The 24,077-nt window shown below is 38.1% G+C and overlaps 1 protein-coding gene across 13 annotated transcripts in view; it reads left to right on the forward strand.

The window, feature by feature from the left end:
* The window catches only part of col13a1 (collagen, type XIII, alpha 1), a 106,095-nt gene that overhangs the window by 35,634 nt on the left and 46,384 nt on the right, over positions 1 to 24,077 (forward strand). For 10 of the 13 annotated variants that reach the window (XM_037538713.1, XM_017724635.2, XM_037538712.1 and 7 more), the window contains exons 3-8: positions 3,903 to 3,910; positions 10,706 to 10,732; positions 16,018 to 16,053; positions 17,661 to 17,687; positions 20,675 to 20,725; positions 22,936 to 22,971. In XM_037538713.1, the coding sequence (XP_037394610.1) occupies positions 3,903 to 3,910; positions 10,706 to 10,732; positions 16,018 to 16,053; positions 17,661 to 17,687; positions 20,675 to 20,725; positions 22,936 to 22,971 (185 nt within the window). The remainder of the gene's footprint in view (positions 1 to 3,902; positions 3,911 to 10,705; positions 10,733 to 16,017; positions 16,054 to 17,660; positions 17,688 to 20,674; positions 20,726 to 22,935; positions 22,972 to 24,077) is intronic. The other 3 variants (XM_037538714.1, XM_037538718.1, XM_037538720.1) reach the window with 3 other exon arrangements.

Consider the following 24,077-nt stretch of genomic DNA (forward strand, 5'->3'; position numbering starts at 1 on the left):
TTTCAGGGATATTCTCTTTTAACCCAATTAACCTGCTCACCTGTGGAATGTTCCAAACAGGTTTTTTTCCTCAACTTTCCCAGTCTTTTGTTGCCCCTGTCCCAACTTCTTCGGAACGTGTTGCAGGCACCAAATTCAAAATGAGTGAATATTTGCAAAAAACAATAAAGATCATCAGTTTGAACATTAAATATCTTGTCTTTGTAGTGTATTCAATTGAATATAGGTTGAAAAAGATTTGCAAATCATCGTATTCTGTTTTTATTTATGTTTTACACAACGTCCCAACTTTACTGGAATTGGGGTTGTATACATGTTAAACATTATTAAAGCATTGCAACACCAACAAAATTTGAAAATAATATTTATTGTGTAATGGTATAGACAGGCTCTTTTTGAGTGTGGAGATTTGGCTTCGATCTTACTTGTACTTTTTCCAAACTTTATCCTTTAGAATTTAACAGGCTCTTTTTGTTACTCTGTCTATAACCTTTATGGAAGCATGCACTTCGTCAGTGATCCATCTTGAGAATGTGGTGATGGCTTCTCAATCTTATTTCAATTTGTCGCTAGAGGAGTTATGGTCTATTTATGTACACACTGTCCAGAATAAAATATGTCAGAATCAAACATGTTTTTCTTGTTTTTTCTCACTGTAATAAGATGAGGAGATTTACTTCACTGTTGCACAATGATAGTAGCACATAAACTATATAAAAATCAATGAATTCTTAGCTCTGCTAGATCACATTCTTTATGTCAAATAAATGCAAAAAATAGTACTATGAAATTGTGTTATTACCAGAGAAAAGCAGATTAAATGCTAGAAATAGCTACGTAATGTCTCTGCTTTAAAAGTTTGACACTGATATATGAGCTCTGTTCTGATTGGCTGCCTCTGCCAAAAAGCAGTCTGGGTTGATACACTCCTTATAACTTCGGAGTAAATGAGCAGGCTTAACTGCTTGTTTCATCCCAAAGGGACTTGTGACATCACAAAAATAGTTCATTCAAACCAGGTTATTTATGGAGCTCATCTTATGTAACCATATATAGGCTGTATGGACTGAGGAGTGAATTTAGATGCATACTACATCAAACCTTTTGTTTTTTAAAGAGGAAATATATCATATAATGGTAACCCAACTAGGCGAGAATTTCTCAAGTTGACTCTGATTTGTGGGTTACCTTGTAAACATTTACTGTCAATGTATGGAGAAAAAAAGGAATCAGTGGATTTCTGAACAGGTAACACCCCTGCAATGTATTGATTTTGTAAGGTTATAGATTTATAGCCTCCAAACCTCTGAATACTGTGCCTGATAGTGAGATTTTATTGTACTCAATGCGATGCAAGGCTGTGAGATATGAGTTTCCTCTCATTTTGGTCATCTCTGGATGTGGTTGCTATGGGGTGACTCAGTGTGCATTTGGCAAAACAGTAGTTTTTGGCATTTTTGATTAAGTGGTTGTGATTGGTCTAGAATTCTCATGTGACCACATGTTTCTTGTGTGTTGTGTCTGCTCTATTCAGACATATTACTGCTTTCAGTTCTGAAATAGTGCTTGCCGTCTCAGCAGCAGCTTTGATAAATGTCTGCTCTGATTACTACAAAAATACAGGCCTCTCAAAACAGGAAAGGAAAGAATAATGCAGGGCCCATAGGAAAGGTTTGTCACCGGCGTGACCACACCATTACTTATGCCTGTTTTAGTTATTGCATGTGTCTGAATTATGGGCAGCCTGTAGGAGTGGTCAGGGTCCTCCTTATTCTTACTGGAGGACGTTATGTTTGGAGACGTCTCTGTCTAATAGGTCAAATTTCTGAAAAAACAATTCCTGTCCTATTCTTTTTAATTACTGACCCCAGAGTTCATGTGCACCTTTCTGTCTCTCTTCATCCCCAGGCCACTTAAGAGCTAAAGCCATCATATGCCAGCTTTCATTCCCATGCCCTTTTGAATGTAAGCAACCGCGAAATGACTCTATTATTCAATCCTTATGTGTTCCTTATGGCAGTTCAACAGCTTGTTTTGATTTTTCACTTTTGGAAATGTTTTGCTGCATGTCACAAATTGTTTTGGTGGTTGGCTTTGTGCTTGTCCAGTTCTCTAGAGGGAGATGGCTAAATAAGCCCTGGAGGAGTTGATCAAAATGATTTCATGTGACAAGTGAGGAAATGATTTGTCATCAATGATTTTCCCATTTATCAGTGACAAGACTTAAGATGTATATCTGTGTCTTAATGTAGTTGTATATGTTGAGCCTTACCCCCACAAGAGTACACCACACAACTACATGTGTTAGATGGTGTAGAGTAAGGTTTTAATTTTGAACAAAACAGGCTGGCCTGGGCTAGAATGAAACATTGAGGAAGGTGTCCATAATAGCCATTGATGGAGCACATAGGCTACTTCCAATCAGAGTCAGCTGATACTTTGTTTTCGTTTGATCCAGACACAATACAGTTTGATTATTTCTTGTCTTAGTATCTTTTATTGTGCCATCTTATGATAAAAAAGAAAAGAACAAGAATTCTTAATAAAAAAAAGAAAAAACAATCCGTTGTTAAATAAGTTGGGCTCATCAGTTAGAGCTGTCTGTCGATAGTTCTGCATGCAGTACGTACAGCTACTGCTTGCAATACATTCTTTAATAAAATGTGACAAATTCTGCCTCCTTTGTGTTGCCATATAAGATACAGTTTTGGTTCCCTAAAAATGGACATGTTCCTACACCCTTAAAATAACTGACAGCAAGGGTTCCTTGAGCAGTGCCATAAAAGAACCACTTTTGGTTCCTTAAAGAACATTTGAAAAAGAGATTTCGGGGTGTGGAACCTTTTAAAGGTTGAAGGACGCTTCACATGATGCTACCCTTTCCGGGATTCTTATTAAATTATGCAGAGGTTTTTACCACTATCATTTACAAATATGATTTGTTAAGTAAAGTAACTGTCCAGTGAAAGATTCTTCAGGCATCTTGCAGAGAAACCTTTCTGGCAGCTCTGTTTTTAAGAACATAGGTACTGTGCTTAAGATCACTTAACATTGCATACATATACTTTACAAATTCATTGCAATACACATATTTTATACTTGAAACAAATACGACTTATACCACCTCATGCTATCTACTAAATGCAAAGCACCTCAAGGACTTGACTCACTCACTCACTCATACATTTAATAGGCTTCAGAACAGGGCGCTCAAGTAACTTTTGGTGCTCAACAAGAGTGGTGCTTCACATCAGTGACACTGTGCCCTTGTTTTTTCTTTACATGTGTATTCTTGCATTACATTTACTGTGTTTCCTTCTATTTTTTGTGATTGTGTGAACCCTCGCCTTTACTTGGCTAATAAACAATTCTGGTTCTGATCTGTGTGCTAGCTGTTATCCTGATGTGTATGCTCTCGAGTGTGAGACTCTATCTCTAAGCTCGTGGGCTCATTCTCTAGCACACTGCCAGAGAAAGCAGCCGGCTTTCTAGAGTAGCACTGAGATCAGGCTATGATCTACTATACTGTAAACACAGAGCTGAAATTAAACAACTTTATTTATGTACTGAGCTGCCAAGATGACTCACTACAGAAGACATTTACCTGCCTCTGTGCTCATTTTCCTCAGAGAGCCTTATATTGTATACTGAGTGGGAGAAGAAAGAAGCATCATTGATGTATTGATTTCAGCTGGGCTCAGTTTGACATAAAATATAGGCTGCCCACAGGGTGTGGCCCTTATTACTTCAAACTGCCTGAATACAATTCCAGCTGATGAACGTCTGCATGAATTAACACTGTTCTGTTCATCTTTAGTGTTTAAATGATCAAAACTGAATATAGTTTATCTCATTTTACATGACTAATAATGTTTTTTTTTTCTTTTTTTTCTCTGTTGCAGGACCTCCTGTAAGTACAGTTGACCTACCCGTTGCCCTTGTTGACTGGACTGTGGTAAAGTGACTCATATTTTGTGGCATTTGTGTGTTTGTGTGGATGTAGTAGTGAAAACATGAGGTGTGTACAACTGCGTGGGTTTTACAGTCATCGTACCTGCATATACTCGCACTTACAAATATGAGACTGCTGTGATCTGATCTCAGTAAGCAAAAAAGTCAACGCATAAAATGATTTCCCTGACTGTCTATATACAGTACACAATGACCTTTTATTGACATAAGCTTTCTTCCTACTGTATAATCAGCCACTTAAATACAAGGCTGTTACTGTATTTAACAATAGCAGTGGCCTTGTAGAAAAGAAAGAATAATGTGAGAAGTTTATGCATGTGATAAAAAAAAGCTAGACAGTGCTTTTAAGCCCTCAAACTTCAGCTTCTAACCCCTCAAACTCCATAGCTTACATAGTAGTTATTGATTAATTTATTAGGGATGGACCGATCATGAATTTTTATGGCCGATTCAGTTCCAGTTTTTTTTACAGTCAAATGGGCAGACGGCTGATTTTCATTTGCTTTTTAACCCATATCTCATACAGTTCATTTTAATGTTATACTTTATTGGTCTTACAATTGAGTTTTATAATTTTCTGCCTAACTATACCCAGTCTGGAAGCAGAATAACACAATGAACAGAGCAACACCACATGGTGCAGTGGGGGTCAGTCCTGGACTTTGACCACGCAACCTTCTGCTCACATCTCCTACCATTATTCACTCTTTACTCACTTTGTTTACTTCACAGAATGTATAGTTGTTCTTAAGTTTAATAACCCATAATAAGCATGCAGTTTAAGGGGTTAAACACCCATCAAGCCACAACTCTCTTGCACTCCTTGGACTTGACTGGTGTAAACGTGTAAAGGTGTAGCTGTAGATGATTTTGCTAGGTTTAAGTATCCATGTAGTAGACGTAGTTCTCTTGGCCTGTTTAGTCTGTCTTAAATACATAATACTCCTTTAGTTCCTGGTGGTCATGGGCAGGACTAAGAGTGAACTCCACTTATATTATAAACCTCTACACATGGACCTCACTTATTTAATCTATAATAGAGCAGAAGTAACCTGCAGTTATAATTAAAGTTAACCTAGAAGTTGAAAGCCTTTTTCCATACAGTTACAATGTAATTAAACCATTCTGTTTATAATAATGTAATAAGTCACACAAGGAAGTGTGCTTCCAATAGATTCTTTACATTCTTGCCAACAGGTTAAAGGCTCTGTTTTATTTTCATTTTTGTTTCTTTCAGTCATACTAAAATGATGAAATCCATAGTATACTGTAAATACACCAACAACCTTTCATCAAATTCAAATCGCCATAAAAGAAAATACACCATGTTTTTGTTACCACCAGCCATAACTGAGACTTCTAAGGGTTAATAACCAAACCAGTGTATTTCAGGTTTTAGTTTGACTCTGGAGTACAGAGGACCTGGCTGTGGGTGCGTAGGACATCTTGATGAGAAGAGGCTAGTAGAGGAGGGCAGGAGAGGACTAAAATTAGGTGCGGTTTTGGACAGCTGCGTCCCTGCACCGAGAGAGTGAAGGTCGGACTCCTGCTCTGAGCCCTGGCAGTGATTAATGAAACAACAGCGGCCACAGACAAATAACACAGATCAACCTCAGTGCACTGGGAGAGCACATACGCATGCAGACGCACGTTCCAATACCTACTCACAAAGCTAAACCCATTTCTAAAGTATTATGAAAAACTCCACTGAATATTCACAACATCGTACATTAGCTTTGGAAACAAGGAAATATTTGAACTGTCACTCGTGCAAGAAATAATGTTTATATTCTTCCATGGAGTCACATCAATCATTCAGGTCTCATTAAAGTCACAGAAATCACTGGAACAGCAGGACTGTCACCCCAGCGCTAAGCTGAGTCTGCCAGTAGGAATTCTGAAAGGCTGAGAAAAGAGAGACCTGTGTGTGCTTTGTTACTTGCAAAAGCATGCACCAATTTAGTGATGCGGTGATACACTGTATCAGTATCAGCACCATTACTGACTTTATTTAACAGAATGGAAATCAGTCAATTGCAACAGTGACATTTTATACTTGTAGGACAGCAGAATACAAAACTGCACAGTTCTAGAAAGAATTTGTGTTTGACCATCTTGCTTATTTATTTATTATGCACTTTACTACTATGAAATATAAGTGCCCTGTTGGAGCAGTTCAGGACAGTAGAAAAAATTTGAATCAGTGCATCCCTACATCAATTCAGGACAAGATCACATTATAGAAAATAACAAGTCTATGTTATGAATTAATACCAGAAATGTGAGAAAGAAGGGTGTTTATCAAGTTATCAGTGCAGCTAAGGTGATGACTGTCTCCAAATCAATGTGTTGCCATTTATATATCTGGGTAAAGGCTTTAACTGTCACAGCCAGTGATTAATTAATAATATATTGTACTCTTCAAAAGTTTTTCTGCAGGGTAAATAGTAGACATTTGTAATAATCCCTGGGTAAGGGATTTAACTGTCAAATCCAGTGATTAATTGGCAATCAGCAGTAATGTGACTTAAGTGCTGTGCTCGTTTTCACTAGTGGTCCAATACTCCTGTGGGTTGATAGATGGTCTTAGCTTTCAGCTTGTCTGCTTCATGATGATCTATTGCAATGGCCTATGACAGTTCTGAGAAAGGAGCAAGGAACTGAGGTACATAGATTATCCTAGACCAAGTAGGCCTATGTTAAGATAACACAATTACAGGTGTGATTGCAACTGTACAACTTCAAGAAATTGGCCCTTTCCTGTTCTCAGAAAGTGAACACTTTGAGAAGTTTAAATACATAATAGGCTCTCATTCTTCACAGGTCAGCACACAGGGGCATAGCCTTTAGCTGCATCTTAGGCAGGACTTGTTCAACACAGCCTTTAACAATCAGGACTGACATAAAGCTGACACCCATTAGAGTCTGCTCAGAAGAGTTTGATGTAAACCATGTCCCATTCTGATATAAACATTTAAAGGAGTGGATTTTTGTCTAAATTTGTGCAGGGATAGTTATGCAGTAAATTTAAGTGCATTTATCTAGACCCCAAAGTGCTACAGTTAGTTATTTTGTGTCAGAGATATAAGCATTTTTTACTTACATGCAGGGTGCAATTTACAGTGGGGTTTGGAGGAGTTGGCTCTTCCTAATTAAGACTCCCTGTCCCCATAGAAAATAAAGACAAGTAGTTGGGCAGAGAGTTCTTAAAATGTACAGAACCTATAGCTATGTACACACACACACACACACACACATATTATATATATATATATATATATATATATATATATATATATGTGTGTGTAACCTAAGAATAGCTCAGCCAGTTTGAATTGAGGTCCCAGTAGTTAATGAATGATAAGCCTCAGTATGTTAATATACCTGGGCTTTTAAGGTAGTATGATAAGCTAGTTTGCTAGCTATTCATCTGAATAAAACAGAATAGACCAGCATGTGTTGTGTGCTGGTCTAAGCTGGATAATGCTGGTTTGCTACTAATTTAACTGGTCACCCAGGATAGTCAAGCTGGTCGACCAGCATATCAGAATCCAAAACAATTCAATTCATTTCAAGTTTATTCATACAGCGCCTTTTACAACGATGTTGTCACAAAGCAGCTTTACAGAAATTTGAAAACATACAGGTATAACATATATCCCCCAGTGAGCAAGCCAGAGGTGACAGTGGCAAGGAAAAACTCCCTCAGTCTGGAGGAAGGAACCTTGGGAGGAACCAAGACTCACAAGGGGAGACCCATCCTCCTCTGGTCAAACAGTATTTACAATTTAAAAAGCTACATATTTTGGTTTTGCTGGTGATCAGCATAATAACTTCTGTTTTTTTTCTAGCACTGTGTGCTGGCTTGCTAGTAAAACATTTCATGGGCAAGATTTCAGTACAGTTTACTGGAGCCTGAAGCACACATGTGTAGTTAATATCCCTGTACAGTTGCTGTGGGGGAAAGACTGTGACCCCTCTGAATGTCACTATATAACTCACACTCTGCTAACAAACAGATATGTCCAGATATGTAGCCAGTATACTATGAGCTTGTGGTCAGTGGAAAAGTAATGCGGTGTCAGTAGGAAAAAGATGTGGTATTATAAATGTCATAAGTATTATTTAAAATCCTGACCTTTTCTTATAGTACTGTTATAAAGAGCTTATCCAGATTTTTTTCCTCACTAAACGATCTGAAAAGAAAGTCTTATCATCTTATCAAGTCACAGTCAAAAGCCAGACTCACAGCTGTGCAGAATGTTTGCATTGTATAAATCTGTAGAGGACGGATTTCTTCTAATTTCATAAAAATGTGTGTATTTATTCCAATCTTACATTCAGTCGAAGTGAATATGCGCATGTTTTGGGCCAAAGCAGCCACTTGCCCTCATAATGGAATGGTGCTCTGGGGTATATTCACTCCTCAGACTCTTTCTCTTCATTGCCCCAGCAGCACTGCAGATCTAATGAGAGCCACATGCGCCCTGCTACTGTGCAGCTCAAATGAGGGGTTCTTTCCGGTGGGTGACCTCTGGCCTTACCAGACGCTTCTCTTGGCCAGTCTGGGCAGCCACCCAAAAGTCCCTAGTGGCTTGTTCCCACTCAGCACCTGGGCTTGCACCTCAAACTTCAAACTACAGTGAGAAAAGTGATGAATAGGATTTACTTGAATCAAAAGTGTACATCATTTCCTATTGGAAACATTTACATCTAGTAGATTCTATGCATTACTTTTTTTGTATACACAGTCATGCAAATGCTTCTTCCCTGCCCCACACAGTGTTCTTGCACTCCGGTCTCCCTCTCTAACTCTTTAAATTGTACACATTCTTCTTCATAGGACATACTTACTTGCATCACATGGCACCCAGCAGAGGTCGTTCTCTCCTGAGCTCTATATGCTACACATAAACACTCCACACAGCTGTTTCCATCTTACACACACCTCAGACTGCTGCTCTTGCACACTTTCACAAGCACATTGTGTCACTTTCACTTTACTTCTACCACACACCTCATGTCTGCTTCTGTCACTCATATAAACAGTACTGTGTGGTAGAGCTCCATCTCTTTTATAATAGAGCTGCATCATATGTCAGTGTAAATATATCAGAATTATAGTGATATATTGCAGTACATTTACAGTATAGTAAACATTTGCGAATCAATAATGTACAATGTAAAATTACCTGCCTTATGATGATATCATTATAATAATAGACCTTATTGACTTTTGTTGTATTAAATGAATAATAGGGTCTGACTGACATGAAAACCTTGTGACCGATACTGATTTTAGGGACATTTTTTTGTGCTAGAACATGTTATTAACATGTTAAGGTTGGGTTTGGAATATTTTTCAATATCATTGCATTTCAACCATGATGGTGTTTAGTTTTATCAGTTCAGCCTGTATTGCTGTGATAGAAACGAGCATTTGAAACAGTGAAACAATGAATGAAACAGTTCTTTACGATGTTTACAATCATTACAATATAAAATGAGCAATTACTTATTGGTACGAGGGTTTAGTCAATACCAATAAATCCATAAAATCCAACGTTATCAGAAAGCTTACATATTGGCCAGGCCATAAAAACTCATCTGGAACTGTAATTGGTCATTTTCATAAGTGGCTTAGTGCTTTTTTAACGAGCAACAAAAATACATGTTTCATATAAATATGCTAAAAACATTTTCTCTGCAGCAGGTCATTGCTTAAGGCTGTTATTCAATTATTACTGAAGCCCTTCCATGCTTGTTCATGACTGAACACAACCTATTGCATTGCAATGGAGTATGGACAGATCAAAGAGCAAAGCCAGGAGATAGCAACGAGGATGTTTTTGTCTCTCTATAACAGTTTCCTCTCAGGCTGAGTTTTGATAAATGACTTCCCTTTCTCTACTGCAGGCCAAGAATAAGATAAGAAACACACTCACACACACTACACATACGCAGGGTGAAATAACCTACCACCACCCCTTCTCATGATAGAGTGTCAAAACGGCTATGAGTGGAAAGATTATTACAATTTGAATGATCAACCAGCTGTCAGGTTCTGGCCATTATGAGGGTAGACATATAAGCCATTGAAAAGCTTACCTTTGTATTGACAATAGCAACTCGATATACCTCTTTTTCTCAGATCCTGTCATTTTGACCGATTAGTTTTGTGGTAGAAGAGCTTAATGGAGGGTGAAAATGATCTGTGCCTGCACCAACACAAAATCAGTGACATGTTCTTTGCATGTGTGTGCATCTGAACAGATTGTTTCTTTTTTCATTAAGACATGTATTCTTTCATGTTGATAACAATACATAACCCAGAGCAACACCAGGGAAAGCCTCAAATTTTCATTCAGTTTAATTCTTATTGGAAAGAGTAGAACATCAACTGAAAGAAACATGTTTATTGAAAAAGATTTCAGATGCCAAATGTAATAGAATCCGTTTGGTTTGGTGTTTGAGTGTTTTCACTGTTTGTGGAATGCTCTCCGTGTGTTTGCCTGTTAGCACTTTCTGGCCTTGCCACGATGAAATCTCTATAATTTGATCAAAACTCTCTTTGCTTCAGATTCATAATTCACATCACTAAAATCCTTCTAAAATGATATTGGCTAATGAATGTAGAATTTTATTATGGCTTGGCTGGGTGTTTGGATGTGTGATACATAATGTTGACAGGTTCTTTCTCTATTTTGTACCTATCTCTCTTGCCCTTTTTCAGGGTCCTCCTGGACGAGCTGGCTTTCCGGTAACTGTCTCAGAACTGTCCTGTTGTGTGTCTGTCTTTTTTCATGCCTGACACTTTCCAACTCTCTAGTGTCGTTTTACTGAGAAGCTGACTCTCAATTTATGCTACATTATAACTATTCACAAGGTGAAGTAATCATATCAAAATTTTATGATGTATAAATACAAGAATCCTTCAGCTTCTCTGAGACACACTGAGATGTTTTTTCAACAGAGTGACTGAGTACATCCAACTAATGTAATGACAATCCAGCTATTGTCTACAGGATGAGCTCTCTTGATTGACCTAAATGTTAAAATAAGCCCTATTTTATCTTGACATAGGCAGTCCAACATGGTCATTGTTTAAACTGTGTGTTGTACATTGGTTGGTATCTTCTCGGGCCCTCTTTGTACCTTAACTCTCTCTTTAGAGTTTCTGGTGAAATACTAATATTACTAACAAAGACCCAAACACATCTGGTCCTCATCAAAGCATGCTATAAGAAGGCTACCCTAGAGCTGAACTCTGCTCTAACCTGCCAATTATAACTGGCAAACCCCCCTCACTCATGACAGCTCTGCTTGTGAAACCCAATCATTAAACTTCCCAAAAAGAGGGTGAAATGGAAGAAATGGCTCACTCATTCAGACATTTTGTGAGATATGTTAACAAGTTTGGATGTGACTCCTGCCAAAATTTATGATTGATTGCACTGTTAAGAAAACTCTTTTTTCCATAGGGTAAATAGAGACATATACTGCATATAAAACATAATGACGTTGGCATAAATAATGTAACTGACTTTTGATTATGGAGAACCGTGATTTGTTCGTCTAAAGCTGCTTTACACATTTGACTGTGAAATTGCTTGTGAGTTTATTTTTCTGTGAATGTTAGGTGATTCATTTTAATACAGATGGGCCTTGTTTTGTGCTAAAGCATGCTAGATTTTTTTCTTTTATTTTTTCTCCTGTTGCTAAATAGTTTCAGCTGAACATTATTTGATAACACTTTATTGAAGGGTAGCATTTATAAGGCTACATAACATCTTCATAGGCCTTGCTTGACAATTGATATACACCTAAGGCTTATTCCAGCAAATGTCAGTTATTTTGCCAATTTTGATGTATTCACCTCAGTAAGTGTTATGACAACTGATGTTAAAAACACATGGTGAACATTTAACTGACTTCAGACTAAAATCCTTGGGCTCTGAATATACCATAATTATATTTATTTTATTGAAATCAAATGAATGCACATTCCATTTTGTCACTACCAGAACAATCATGATTTACATTTCTATTTTTTATTTGTATTTAACCTTTATTTTAAACAGGCAAGCCATTAAGAACACTAAAGCAAGGGAATAATAAACACTCAACACACACACACACACACACACACACACACACACATACACACACAAAACAACAACAACAACAAAAAGAGAAAAAAAAAAGATAAACATGTACAAGTATCACTAGAAATATCCTTAATGCAGCCCTTAAAAGCAGTAATTGAAATAAAAATGTCCAGGTTTAGTGTGTCTTGTAGCTTGTTCAGTCCTTAGCAGCAGCAAGCTGAAATGATGAAGAGCCAAGTACAGTACTGGGTTTAGGGTCTTTAACGTGATATGAATAGACGACCTACTGTTATATGTAGCAGATTCCAGTTGCTGTAGCTCACATAAGGGTTAAAAGTCCAAGTAGAGTTTTATAGATGAGCGTAAACCAGTGGATTTTATGTTAAGTAGTCAAAGAAGACCATTTAACCAGTGAGTAAAGTGAGAGTTTTGAAAGAGGCATTTAAAGAGGCATTTAAAGAGTTTTGAAAGAGGCATATGTAGCAAACTATAACGCAGAATGATAGAGAGAGTCAAGCTTTTGAAGCAAACCTTTAGATGCAAATCTATAAATTATATCACCATAATCAAACAGAGGAAGTATAGTTTGAATAAGCATGAATGAAGAGTAATTTCTATATACAAAGTGTTTTGCCTTAACTTTAAACTACAGTTTGCTACAGCTTGGAAATGTGGTCGGAAAAGGATAATGCACCATCTAACCAGATTCCAAAGCACTTGTAAGTGTTGATTTAGTAGTAGTGAGAATTTTAGGTAATTTTGTGCATAACTCAGAAACACTAGCCAGTACATGAGTCTTGAACAGTTTGAAAGCCATAATGTTTTTTCAATAAAACATAAATAAATGGATGTAGTTGCAGCAAATATGTATTAACAAGTCTCTGTGGTGTCAAGGAAAAATATGAACCCAAGAAATTCTTGTTAAAATTCTTGTTACTTTGTATTGTTTTTATGTTAATTTGAAGTATGAATATGACTTTATTCTAAGGTATATTGTGATAAACTCACTGCTGAGGTAAATAGTTAAAGAATTTGCTTAGATGCCTAAAACTTTTGCACAGTACTGTATAAGCAGAGTCTACATAATAAAGCAATATGGTAATCCAGTGTGATACAATGATACGTTATAGTACATATGATCTCTTTTGCACAGTGGTGCAGTAAGGGGTGGGGGGTTGTGAGGTTCAGTCTAAAGTGCTTTCAGTCTTGAGGTGGCTACACTAGAGAGCCTACTGTCAGCTGTGAGCTTGCATGTAGAGCATATTCTTAACAAGGCCTCCTTTGTGTCTTATAAAGAGGGAAGAGTTGGGCAGATACTTTTGGCTGCCGTCTGGTTAGGAGAATGAATCCGGTCCAACTAAATCCCATTTTCCTTGTAAATACACCTGAGAGATGTCTACATTCCATCATTTCAGAGACATGTTTAATGCCTTTTCACTGACCTTTGGCCTGTCTCTGTCAAAATAAAGACTATTGGATCCCGGTTCTCTGCAGTCTATAGGAAATAAATTTCAAGAAGTGGGTGGGGGGAATAATGACTACAAATAATGAACATAAAATGACAGACACTGAAAGTTCTTGCTTCTGATCCAGTGCACCAAACAAAAGAAGTATTTGGAAAAGCAGTAAAAAGAAGCGGTTGTCTTTTGCAATGTTCCATTAACTCCTTTATGGCACTAAAGATGTAACTGTTGAGGAACATCATGTTTTTTATAGAGAGAGGTGCAGTAATGCACTTTGAGCCATTTTGGGGACTGGAATCTTATTTAAGGATTCAGTGGCGAGTACACAGGGGAAGCCAAGAGTTTAACAGCTTCCAGATCATTTAGACACAATTGATTAATTGTTTACATGTTATTTATATTATGCGACCTGCTTCAGGCTACGTATCAACTTTACCAAACTTAATAATTTAACATAGTTCCTCAGACTAAAAAGAACCTGGGTCCAACTTCAGGGAAACAAAGTTCTTCTTTTGGATTTTAATATTTAGCTCTAGAACCTTAAAATGCACCAAGAATTCTGTTGCCTGTTAAACACCACAATCTAGGAGTATGAAAGTCAGAACACAGATAGTATCTAGTTGCAGCACTCATATGATATGGGTTTCATTTGTAAAGCTTGAAAATCAGTAACACAATACAGTAACAACATGTGACAACGTAACTTCACACAGAGTCATAAAACTGAAATAGTATTTTTCAAAATCAGCACCCTGGACAGATCCAGCTGGATTCAGTCAGCATTCCTCTGGGGACATTTAGTGCTCTTTAGCAGTTGAGCTCTAAAAGTCAAAGGAGAGCTAAAAATTGGATTACTTTACTAATTTATACATTTTTCTTAGAATTCAAATATAAATTATCATGGCAGAAACTATTATTATTAACTCAGTAGCCTACAGGCCAAACAGTTGAAGCCATAGAGAAGAGCAGATTCTCTGTTTTAGTGGCCTTTGCTGAATTAGTACCTCCCTCTCTTTTCCATGACACTGCAGTAGAGTAAGACATCAGAAAGCTGTCACCACTGGGTGAAACCTATCACCCTCATGCACTCACTCACCCTGTTAGCAGCAGACATGAAAACACCTTTAGAAAGGAAAACGTTAGCATAGTAAGTCGTTTCAGTATGATGTAAGCTTATGGACATATTGATTACTCTCTGTGTCACATGAGCTGCACTTTTTATGTGCTTTTATTTTTACGCTTTTAACCATTAATCAATTAAAGCCATGAAAGAGTTAACACTAAATCAACTTTTATTCCCCAAGGTAATGATCACTAACAAGTAAATCATTAATAAAATGTTTAGAAACTAAATACTGTAGTTGGCTTCAGATGTATGCTTTTGTAAATGTTAGATAATCTTTCAATGCACCTGCAGAGCTCTTGAAAAATTTGTTCTTTCTTACTGCAAAGTAAAATTTGATTTCTTTTTGAAGAAATGACTATCTCACTCTGCTCTATCTGACAGTATTCAGTGCAAAATGTCCATACCAGGGCTATAATATTTGTTCAGTCTTAACCTCATGCAGATGTGTATGACATTCCTCTGCATGCTATGCAGGACTTTATCAGCCTCGTGAGAGACTACTGTTTTGATTGTATTGCTTTAGCACACAGTGGGCAGCATTTCACTTCTTCATTTCAGATTCAGAATACAGACTTAGGTGAAAAGGTGCAGGCTGTATTCCTCCTGCCACATACTCTAAGCGTCAAACACTTCCAATGCTTAGCATTGCTGTCATCTGTTTCTTAGTCACCTCATCAGAATGAGTTCTACAATGTGGTCAGCTGCCAAATATCATGTCAACGATTTTGGATGGACTGGATGTAATAGTGAGAAAACAGACTGTATTAACCTCCTTATGCTCTTATTTGAATTTGAATAATCACTGATGAAGCTTGTTTTCTGACCAACTTTCTCTTTATGCGATCAATCTGGTCTTGCCTATTCGGGCATTGGCCCTTATGGTACAGACAGTCTATGGCATGTCTGCATCATCAGTATTCAACCAGCTATTGAGATAATGCTTGGGAATCTAGAACACTGCATTAATGTCAGACTGGTCAGCTTGACTTTACCAACTTATGTTCAAAATACTTCACTAATACTTTCAGTACTTTTAGAATACACTAAGGGCCAGTTTCCCAGTCCTGGATTAGGCCTATCGTTGGACTAAATGGGGTTTTTAATGATGAAACCCCATGGACATTGCAGTTTAGTCCAAGATTAGGCCTAATTCATGTTCACAAAACTGGTCCCTCAAATTATATACAGTGCACATTACTAAAAGATAAGTATTTGGGGAAGAGCTTTAGCACCCAGAGCTCTAATTTGTTTGTAAAGTGAAGCTGGTGGTAGTGACAGTAGTTGTAGAGATTCATTCTGTTAGAATCATTGTTCATCACTTTCCTCTTGACTTTGCATTGACCATTAGGGAGACAAAGGATCAATGGGCATTCCTGGAAGAATGGTGAGTGATTTGAGAATGTGCACTAAGCCCACTTAGTTAGTCTATACAAACTGACTATGGTCCCTTCAATAACTAGTTGCCAATGTATTGTGGCATGCTATTCACATCAGTGTAAAGCGAAGCTCTCAGTCATAATCATAAAATAAAACCATACCGTCACTTTTAGGCCTAAGGCTATAGGCACTGTTAACATGTGCAAAGTCTATTTATTTATCTATTTATTTGGCATGGTATGATGAACGATACATAGAGTCAAATATACAGGAAATGTAATGTGTCTGTTTAAATTGGCTTCTTCAATTATTAATTTGTTAGAGCTTTCAGCATAATGATATAATCATATGGCCATTCATATGTCCTTGTAGAAATGATCATGTACTATCACCATCTGTGTAAACTCAGATGGCTATAGTGATTTATCTTCCCCCATAATGATCAGGAAATGTCCTATTGTGCTGTGACAAGTAGACCACACTCTCTCTATATGTGATTTGTAACATTTGAACAGGGTCTGAAAAACAGAGCTTTCATTCACTTTGCTTTATGACAAACACGCCTCAAATAATGCTGTTGTAACCAGTGAATTTCTATGTCTTGAATAAAGGTTTTATCTATACACTGTCCAATCAGAGGAGCAGGCAGGGGTCCACTTTGAACTGCACATTATCTTTTAAGAGCCTAAAATTAGGGGCTATCCCAAGAGGAGCTTTTGGATGGGAAGCTTTGGATATTTACCAAACAGCCATGGAGATACAATACATGCACACATATTTCAATTTCGAGATGAGAAAAGCAGATTTCACCAAAGGCAACTTGTGATCCCCTGTCACAGTCTTAGTTTTGCCTCCTTGTTTACTAAGATTTGTGTGTTCTAAATTTGGACATATTTTCAGCCCAACTCAACACACTGTGTGTTATTACAAAAATCAAGACAGCTGAAATCTTCGTAGGGCTGTACATGAGCCTCTTTCCAAATATTTTTGGAACATATTTGACATTTTCAGGCAAATGAAGTGAAAAAGTAATTACTGCTATAAATAATAAAGCTACAGAGGTGGTTTCCAGTCAGACTGATTCATAGTGGACCTCTGGTACTCCTTTGGGGCATTTTAGCATTCTGACCATTTGTGTGGTCACTTTTTCTTGACGACAGTTTCTCTCTAAAAGCAGACTTTAGCAGCGTTTAACTCCTACTGTGAGCACTGAACGAAGCACCCTATATTTCACCTAGTGTTTAGCTACTATGTGATCCTGCAGATTCACAAAGGAAGTTTTTTTATATCTCCCCCCAGACCTCCTCCACTGACCAGTCTACTTATGAGAAAAGTTAGCATTCCCCTACTGTCCATTAGTCTAGCACTGTGTAATGCTCCAGGGCCTCCATGGCCTGTATCACATTAAATATTCCCATCCCAATATCCCTGCTCTCCTGACCCCAAATGCTCCGATTCCTCCACATCCCAATGCTCCCATTTCCCAACTTCCCAAACTCCCCCACTCAGGCTGCTGCATGTCCGTGTCCTCTCCGTGCCTCTCTAACCCCGGTTCCTCTCTCTGTCTCTCTCCTTCACACTGTGCATGTGACTGTGTCTGCTGTGACTGACCAGGGCTTAAAGGGAAACACGGGGGAAAAGGTAAGTGCAGGACGGCAGCCTGCCGGAGCACAACTGAGACTCCTCTCACTGTGGGTGGTTGGGTTAATGTGGAAGGAGAAGGCTTAGCCCAAAGTACAGTGCAGGCAGGTATCATGATTTATATCAGGGAGGCTTTGGGCCTTTATTTTGAATGGCCTTGAGGGGGGGTACTTTCTGAACATGTTTCCCACAATGGTTGAATTACCTGCATTTATTCTCTGTGAAGCAGCTCGGTAAAACTGGCCTGGAGTTTTTGGATCCGTTCATTTAAAAACCCCCTGCTATAAAAAGAGATATGTTTGGAATGGACGAGGTTTAGAAAGACTATCCACTCATTTCAAAATCCCATTTGGTAGACTAAAGCTCTGTGTAATTTGCATGTACTATTATCAAGGCTGTCACGATTTTGAATTCAATTATTCACAAAAAAGAAAACAAAATAAAGGTAACCTTCTGGATTAATCAGAATTAGATGGCAGTTTGCATGATGGCAGTGCATATTTCATTATAAGAAACAGAGCTCGATGGACATGCCTATTTAGATGCATTTCTGGTCACAGAGCCGTTTTAAACCCTTCTTCATGTATGCTTTTCCAAAAACATATTTTAAAATCTTAGAATCTTAAAAGGATTTGCATAGTTTGTTATCATTTAGTTAATGGAATTACATAGATCTTTCAAAGTTTCTCTGTAATTGAATGGTTGAGATGTAAACGAAGCCATTCAGAGTAGTTTGATATAAAGTGATTAATTGTGGACAAACGTACTGACTCTTACTGATTTCTCTTCAGCAGTGGTGATTGAAATAAGGAGTCACAATTTTTAACAGCAATATAGCCATTTTATTTTATTTTTTTTCAAAACAACCAGTGAATCCACTTGTCTTTTGACTTTATATATGTAATGTTTAAAAAGTTAGTCTGAGGTAAAAACAGTTTTCTTTGGATACCATGTTGGCTGTTAACACCCTGCATGTACCGCACAGTTTATCTCAAAACTGTTGTCTCAGGTATCAGGAAGCATTCATAACCATTTCATGTAATAACTTACTATGAGGGTGCTTTTAGATGCATTAAATTGTTCACAAATCTAGTTCCTATCACCCCCTATGTGAACAATTATGTAACTCTGTAAATTTTTCTAGAGCCAAGCCTTTTAAAAGCTCTGATTAATTCATAAACCATCAAATAATTGGTAGATTACTTTATTACTGATATATTCTATAGTGAGAGCCTGTTACTTTGTCTTGTTTGTGCCAGTTATCATGATGATGAGGAATTACATAGACATTATATTGCCTTTGTTTTTTTTTTTAGTTGTTGCTAAACCAAAGAGTGGCAGTTTAGGCCAGTAGTTCCTATGATTTGCGGTGTCTGAGACAGAACATTCAGAACATACATCTAAAGCGAAGCATGTAACTTATCCTTCACTGCCACAGAGTGGTAGCGTACAAGTCAGTTGGGCTAACATTCCAAAAAAGCATGGTTGAGCTAGACAGTCTCTGAAATAATGAAGAAAAAGAAGTGTAACCACCAAGTCTGGAAGTGGAAAAGCAGATAAGGTATGGTCAGATCCTTATCCAAAACAATCGGTGAGCTTTTATCATGTTTCTCTGCACAAGCTGTTTTAGGAATTCATTTTTAGCCTCTCTCTTTAAGAGTGGTTAAGGCTTAGCTTCCTGCTGGGGAAAGTCATGATTGGACAGTAGATCTTGGTTATAGATCTTCATTAGATATCAAAACAACTTCATATGCCGCACACGCTGGCACAGACATGGGGAACTGCACCAGCCCTGAAATTGGCAAGCTTGACGTCTTCCACTTAACTAAAGCAATATTGAATTTTTGTGGGGACATATGGAAAGGCAGAGAGGAAAAAGCAGGTTAATCAGTGATGGATTGGTTTTGTCTTTCAAGGACCACTGACATAACACTGTGTTTTCCTTTGTCGCAATGGATTTCTTACAGGAGGAGATGAAATCATCTGAGCCAACTTCTTTCATTACTGTGGTAGAACCCTAAAATACAGCGCATTTTCTTTGCCTGTTTCCTGGGAAGAATTTGCTCTTGCTTTGGCTGATTATATTTGGACTCTTTGTTACTTGGCCATTCTGAGCTGCCAAAGACCTGTAACTTAAGCCTCTAAGAAGGATATCTCTAGATCTTCAGTTGTCCAATTGCACAGATCTCTGTAAGATTCTGTGGGTAACCATAAACCCCAAGGGCAAAGCTTTCTTTTCTCTCTGGCCTGAATTGGCCACTGCCTGGCTTGGGCAGCATCAATCTCTCTCTCCGCTAGCCAGGAAGGGCCACGAATGTACAAAACCTGAGTGTGAAAACAAATACGCCCCTTGGATAAAACAAGCATTTGCTCAGAAACATTAAATTCACCTGTAATTTGACGGATGTCTGGGTCATCAAAGATGTGTCTCTGATAAGGTTTCGCGAGAAAGATCTAATTAGAGAAAGTGCTGGTAACTCGATAGCATTCAGGTCTGGCCTCAGAGTTTTGTGGGATTGAGCTGGGAGGCTGGGTACGGCATTATAGACTGGCTGACACTGTGCAAATCAGCCAGGTTGTGCCAAAGAACCAGCCCACTGGGTCCTGTGCTGTTTACTCTGCAGTGCTCCACAACCCTCCCAGCAGTGCTGTCAAGACATAAAGTATGACCTTGAAACAAGAACCAAGAACAGAGTCTGCTGAAGTACTTTTAGCCCAAGAAACGCGTTCACCACATAGGCAAATGCATGTTCTCTTAGCAAGTGTCCTAAGACTGCTGTCTGTGTGTGGAGGCTTAGTGACAAGAGTTATGTTCAACAGATGTCACAGGGCGTTTTAGAGAGATTTTTTCTGGTGCATGTATGTATTCACTGAGTGCTGTATTTGGCCGTTATATTCATATGGTAGATTAGACAGAGTCCCACTTTCTTTCTCCTTTATGTCAGTTCTTCTCCTCATCACCTCTCTATCTCTGTATCTGTCCTTAGGGAGCACCAGGGGAGCCAGGTCTGTCTATCATTGGCCCACGGGGACCTCCTGTAAGTGTCTTCACCACCACTAATACTATCATACAGTACTTCCAGTCAGTCTCTGTAAATGAAAGATTTAGATTTTATTTTTTTGCAAAGCGATATTTTGTCGACTTTGCTATGTTTGGCATATTTGCCAAATCTCTAATAGCTTTTTGCTATTCAAGGAACTGCCCTTCATCTCATTTTTCATGCTAGGATACAGATTTACAACTCCTTTTTGTACACATGGGTTGGTTAGCATGGATAAATCACTATGTTTGTGTCACACCTCTAACATCTGAGCAGTACTCTGTCCAGAAATCTGCAAGCTTCTTTGCCCAATCAAGCACACAAATTCCTATTCTCTGTAGCATGTAGCTCTTCCAATGGAGATGAATTAGACAGAAATCCCATAGCAGGTTGCATGGAAATACTTGGGCTTTATTTGGGCACTGAAGGGCTTTGATTTGCCAGTAATGATGGTCATTTGGAATCCCATCTTCATTAGGGAGAGAAATGAAAACACCCCAACTTGTGAGATAATGATCCCGACACTAGACCCCTAGATTGTACTGCGTCTATAAGCAAATGGACAGACTCCAGATGAAATGGGGCTTGTCCCAAAACCCCGGCACCCACTTGCCTTCTACTCCCCACATTCCAAGCAGAAGTAAGACAAAAGGCTAATGTTTCTCCTCAGAAGTGCAATTTCCTTTCTGATTATGCTGTGAAGCGCTTTGGCCATGCTTTGTCCTGCGGTTTCACAATCCATCCTTCAGCACTCCTGGCTGAAGGGCTGGGGATACCTTATGGCAGGGCCAGCAGACTGCTCAGGCAGGAGCACACATCTGGTTTTCAGCTTGCTGATTGCAGCATGCGTCTCTGTACCCTCAGCCCACCACTAGTAATAAGGCATTAGGAGAAGACAGCAGGCTGGGACAGGAAGGGTCGTGGCAGAGGGAGGTGTCAGAATAGAATAGCTGGGGTGGGGGAGCAGGTGAAGCTGACAGCAGGAGCTTTGTGCTGACCTGAGAAGGGCTCACAGGGGTTGATTTGAAGGAGAGGTGTGGAGAGGCCAGCGGAAATGATTACTTAAATCAGCCAGGTGGACGCGACTGGGCGGCCACGCTGTGTTGTTCATACACAAATGAAGAGATGACCAAAAAGACAGGGCCCTTATAGCCCTCATTGATGGCACAGTCTTAGACTGCCACTACTTGTCTACCATGATTTCACTGCTGTTCTTTTAAAATAGAATGTTCTTTAAATAAAATATATACTGGCTCTGTTGTAATAAGGGCTCATATAGTATCTTCCAAAAAGTGGCTTTATATATTTTTAACATATATTAATGTAACAAGACTTTATTCTAAGGAATGTTACACCATTTAGATCCATCCTGTAGAAATGTGTATACAATATAAAGGGCATTGGGTGTTTTCAGTTAGTTTTTTTTTAAAAAGCAACTGGTTTTATATGTTAGCAATTCTGTTAGAACAGAAATGCAACATGCTGTCAGTCATTTTCTGAATTCCCAGGCTGCTATTTTCACTATTCCAGACCTCAGATTTGGTTTCCCTTGGGAGAGAAAATCTTCTGCATTCTCAATAACTACCTGCGAGCCAGACATATAATCTCTTTCATTAGCTGCACTCGCCTCTTCCTTGTAATTTCTCCCAGTTTTCCTTCGCTGCCCACTGCCCCTTTCTTTCTGGGATATTGAATGGCTTCTTCCTGTCTCAAGGGCAGTAAAAGATTTTCCAGCAAGGCAGAATGGGTATTGTGTTCAGAGAAATGTAGCACTAATCATTATTGACATTTACGTTTTTCATTTGTTGACTTCCACTTTGGTTTTGGTTTATTGGATCAGTGCAGTCTTGTTTTGTTTGGTTTTCTATATGTTCACTCAAGTTTAGGATTTCAGCGTGTACTCCGTTGTTTTATCCCAGTGTTCATTATCTTTCCCCATCCCACAGAGAGTGCTCCCCCTGGGCAGTAGGGAGTCTTTCTATCTTTCAAACCCAATTACAACACCACACAACCGAGCTTCAATAGCAGTGGACTGCATTATTTAACACTGACCTCGTCTCACCAAGTTCACATCACTCTTCATTTTCTGTGTATGCGTGCATTTGAGTATGTGAGCTATTGTGTGTGTGTGTGTGTGTGTGTTTGTGTGTGTGTGTGTATGTAGAAAATAATCCAACTGCTCCCTTTCTCTTTGTGTCTCTATTCAGGGGCAGCCTGGGACTAGAGGATTTCCTGGCTTTCCGGTATGTCTCTATGACCTTAACTATAACTAGCAAACACGTGTTGAGAATTTTAAAATAATGTTTAATGAGCAAGTTATTGCTTACAACCAGTCTAAATTAACATACACTGTCATTCAAAAGTTTGGAATCAAACCTATGATTTCAATAATGAAACCAATTTGATTCCAGACACGTATAAAATCCTTCTAAAATATTAGATATGTGCAAATAATAATAATAATAATAATAATAATAATTAGGGCTGTCAAATGATTAAAAAATGTAATTGCGATTAATCTCAGAATTTCATATAGTTAATCGTGATTAATCACATTTTTTAATCTGTGTAAATGTTGTAGAAAATAAGGATTTTTAAATTAAATGTTACAATTAAAATGGTGAACACATTTTAAATGTGTTATAATAAATGTACTTATGTTAAAAACTGTTGAGACAAGAGAAAACTGTAAGGGAGTTTTATTCACTCACATACTAGGCAGTAATACTGACTCTACAAAACACAAAATTGGATTTGTAATTGATTAGGAAGCTGTAGTCTCAAATATAAGACAGGTAGTCACATAATACTGTGAGTTCAGATATGTGTAACAAAAGAAAATAAAAACTACATAAAACTTCAATTGTGCTGAAGTCGTATTCAGTCACAGCCTATAGGACTTCACAGTACTGCAAACAAAAATAAATTACATAAAGCTGGACTTCATTAAAGACATGTAGTGTTATACCACAGAGCTACAGCACTGTAAACAGCATGTAAATGTGGCTACTCACCTCTACTCTTAATGAGAGATGACGCGCACGGTCAAGTCTCAACATGAACAACTTGCAGGGTCAAATAGAATTTGTGTTAACGGCACTATTATTTTAATCGCGTTAAATTGAGATCGTGTTAATGCGTTATTATTAACTTCGACAGCCCTAATAATAATAATAATAATAATAATAATAATAATAAAGCTGTAGAATGTAGCTGTAGGTGATTCTGAAGTGACTGAGAAAACTACATAACATCAATTAAAATAATACTTTGACATTAAAATCCAGAATGCCTCACCTTTCAAAAGCCATATACAACCCCTATTCCAATGAAGTTGGGACGTTGTGTA

Source organism: Pygocentrus nattereri, chromosome 5, assembly GCF_015220715.1.
Source record: "Pygocentrus nattereri isolate fPygNat1 chromosome 5, fPygNat1.pri, whole genome shotgun sequence".
NCBI classification, from domain to species: Eukaryota; Metazoa; Chordata; class Actinopteri; order Characiformes; family Serrasalmidae; genus Pygocentrus; species Pygocentrus nattereri.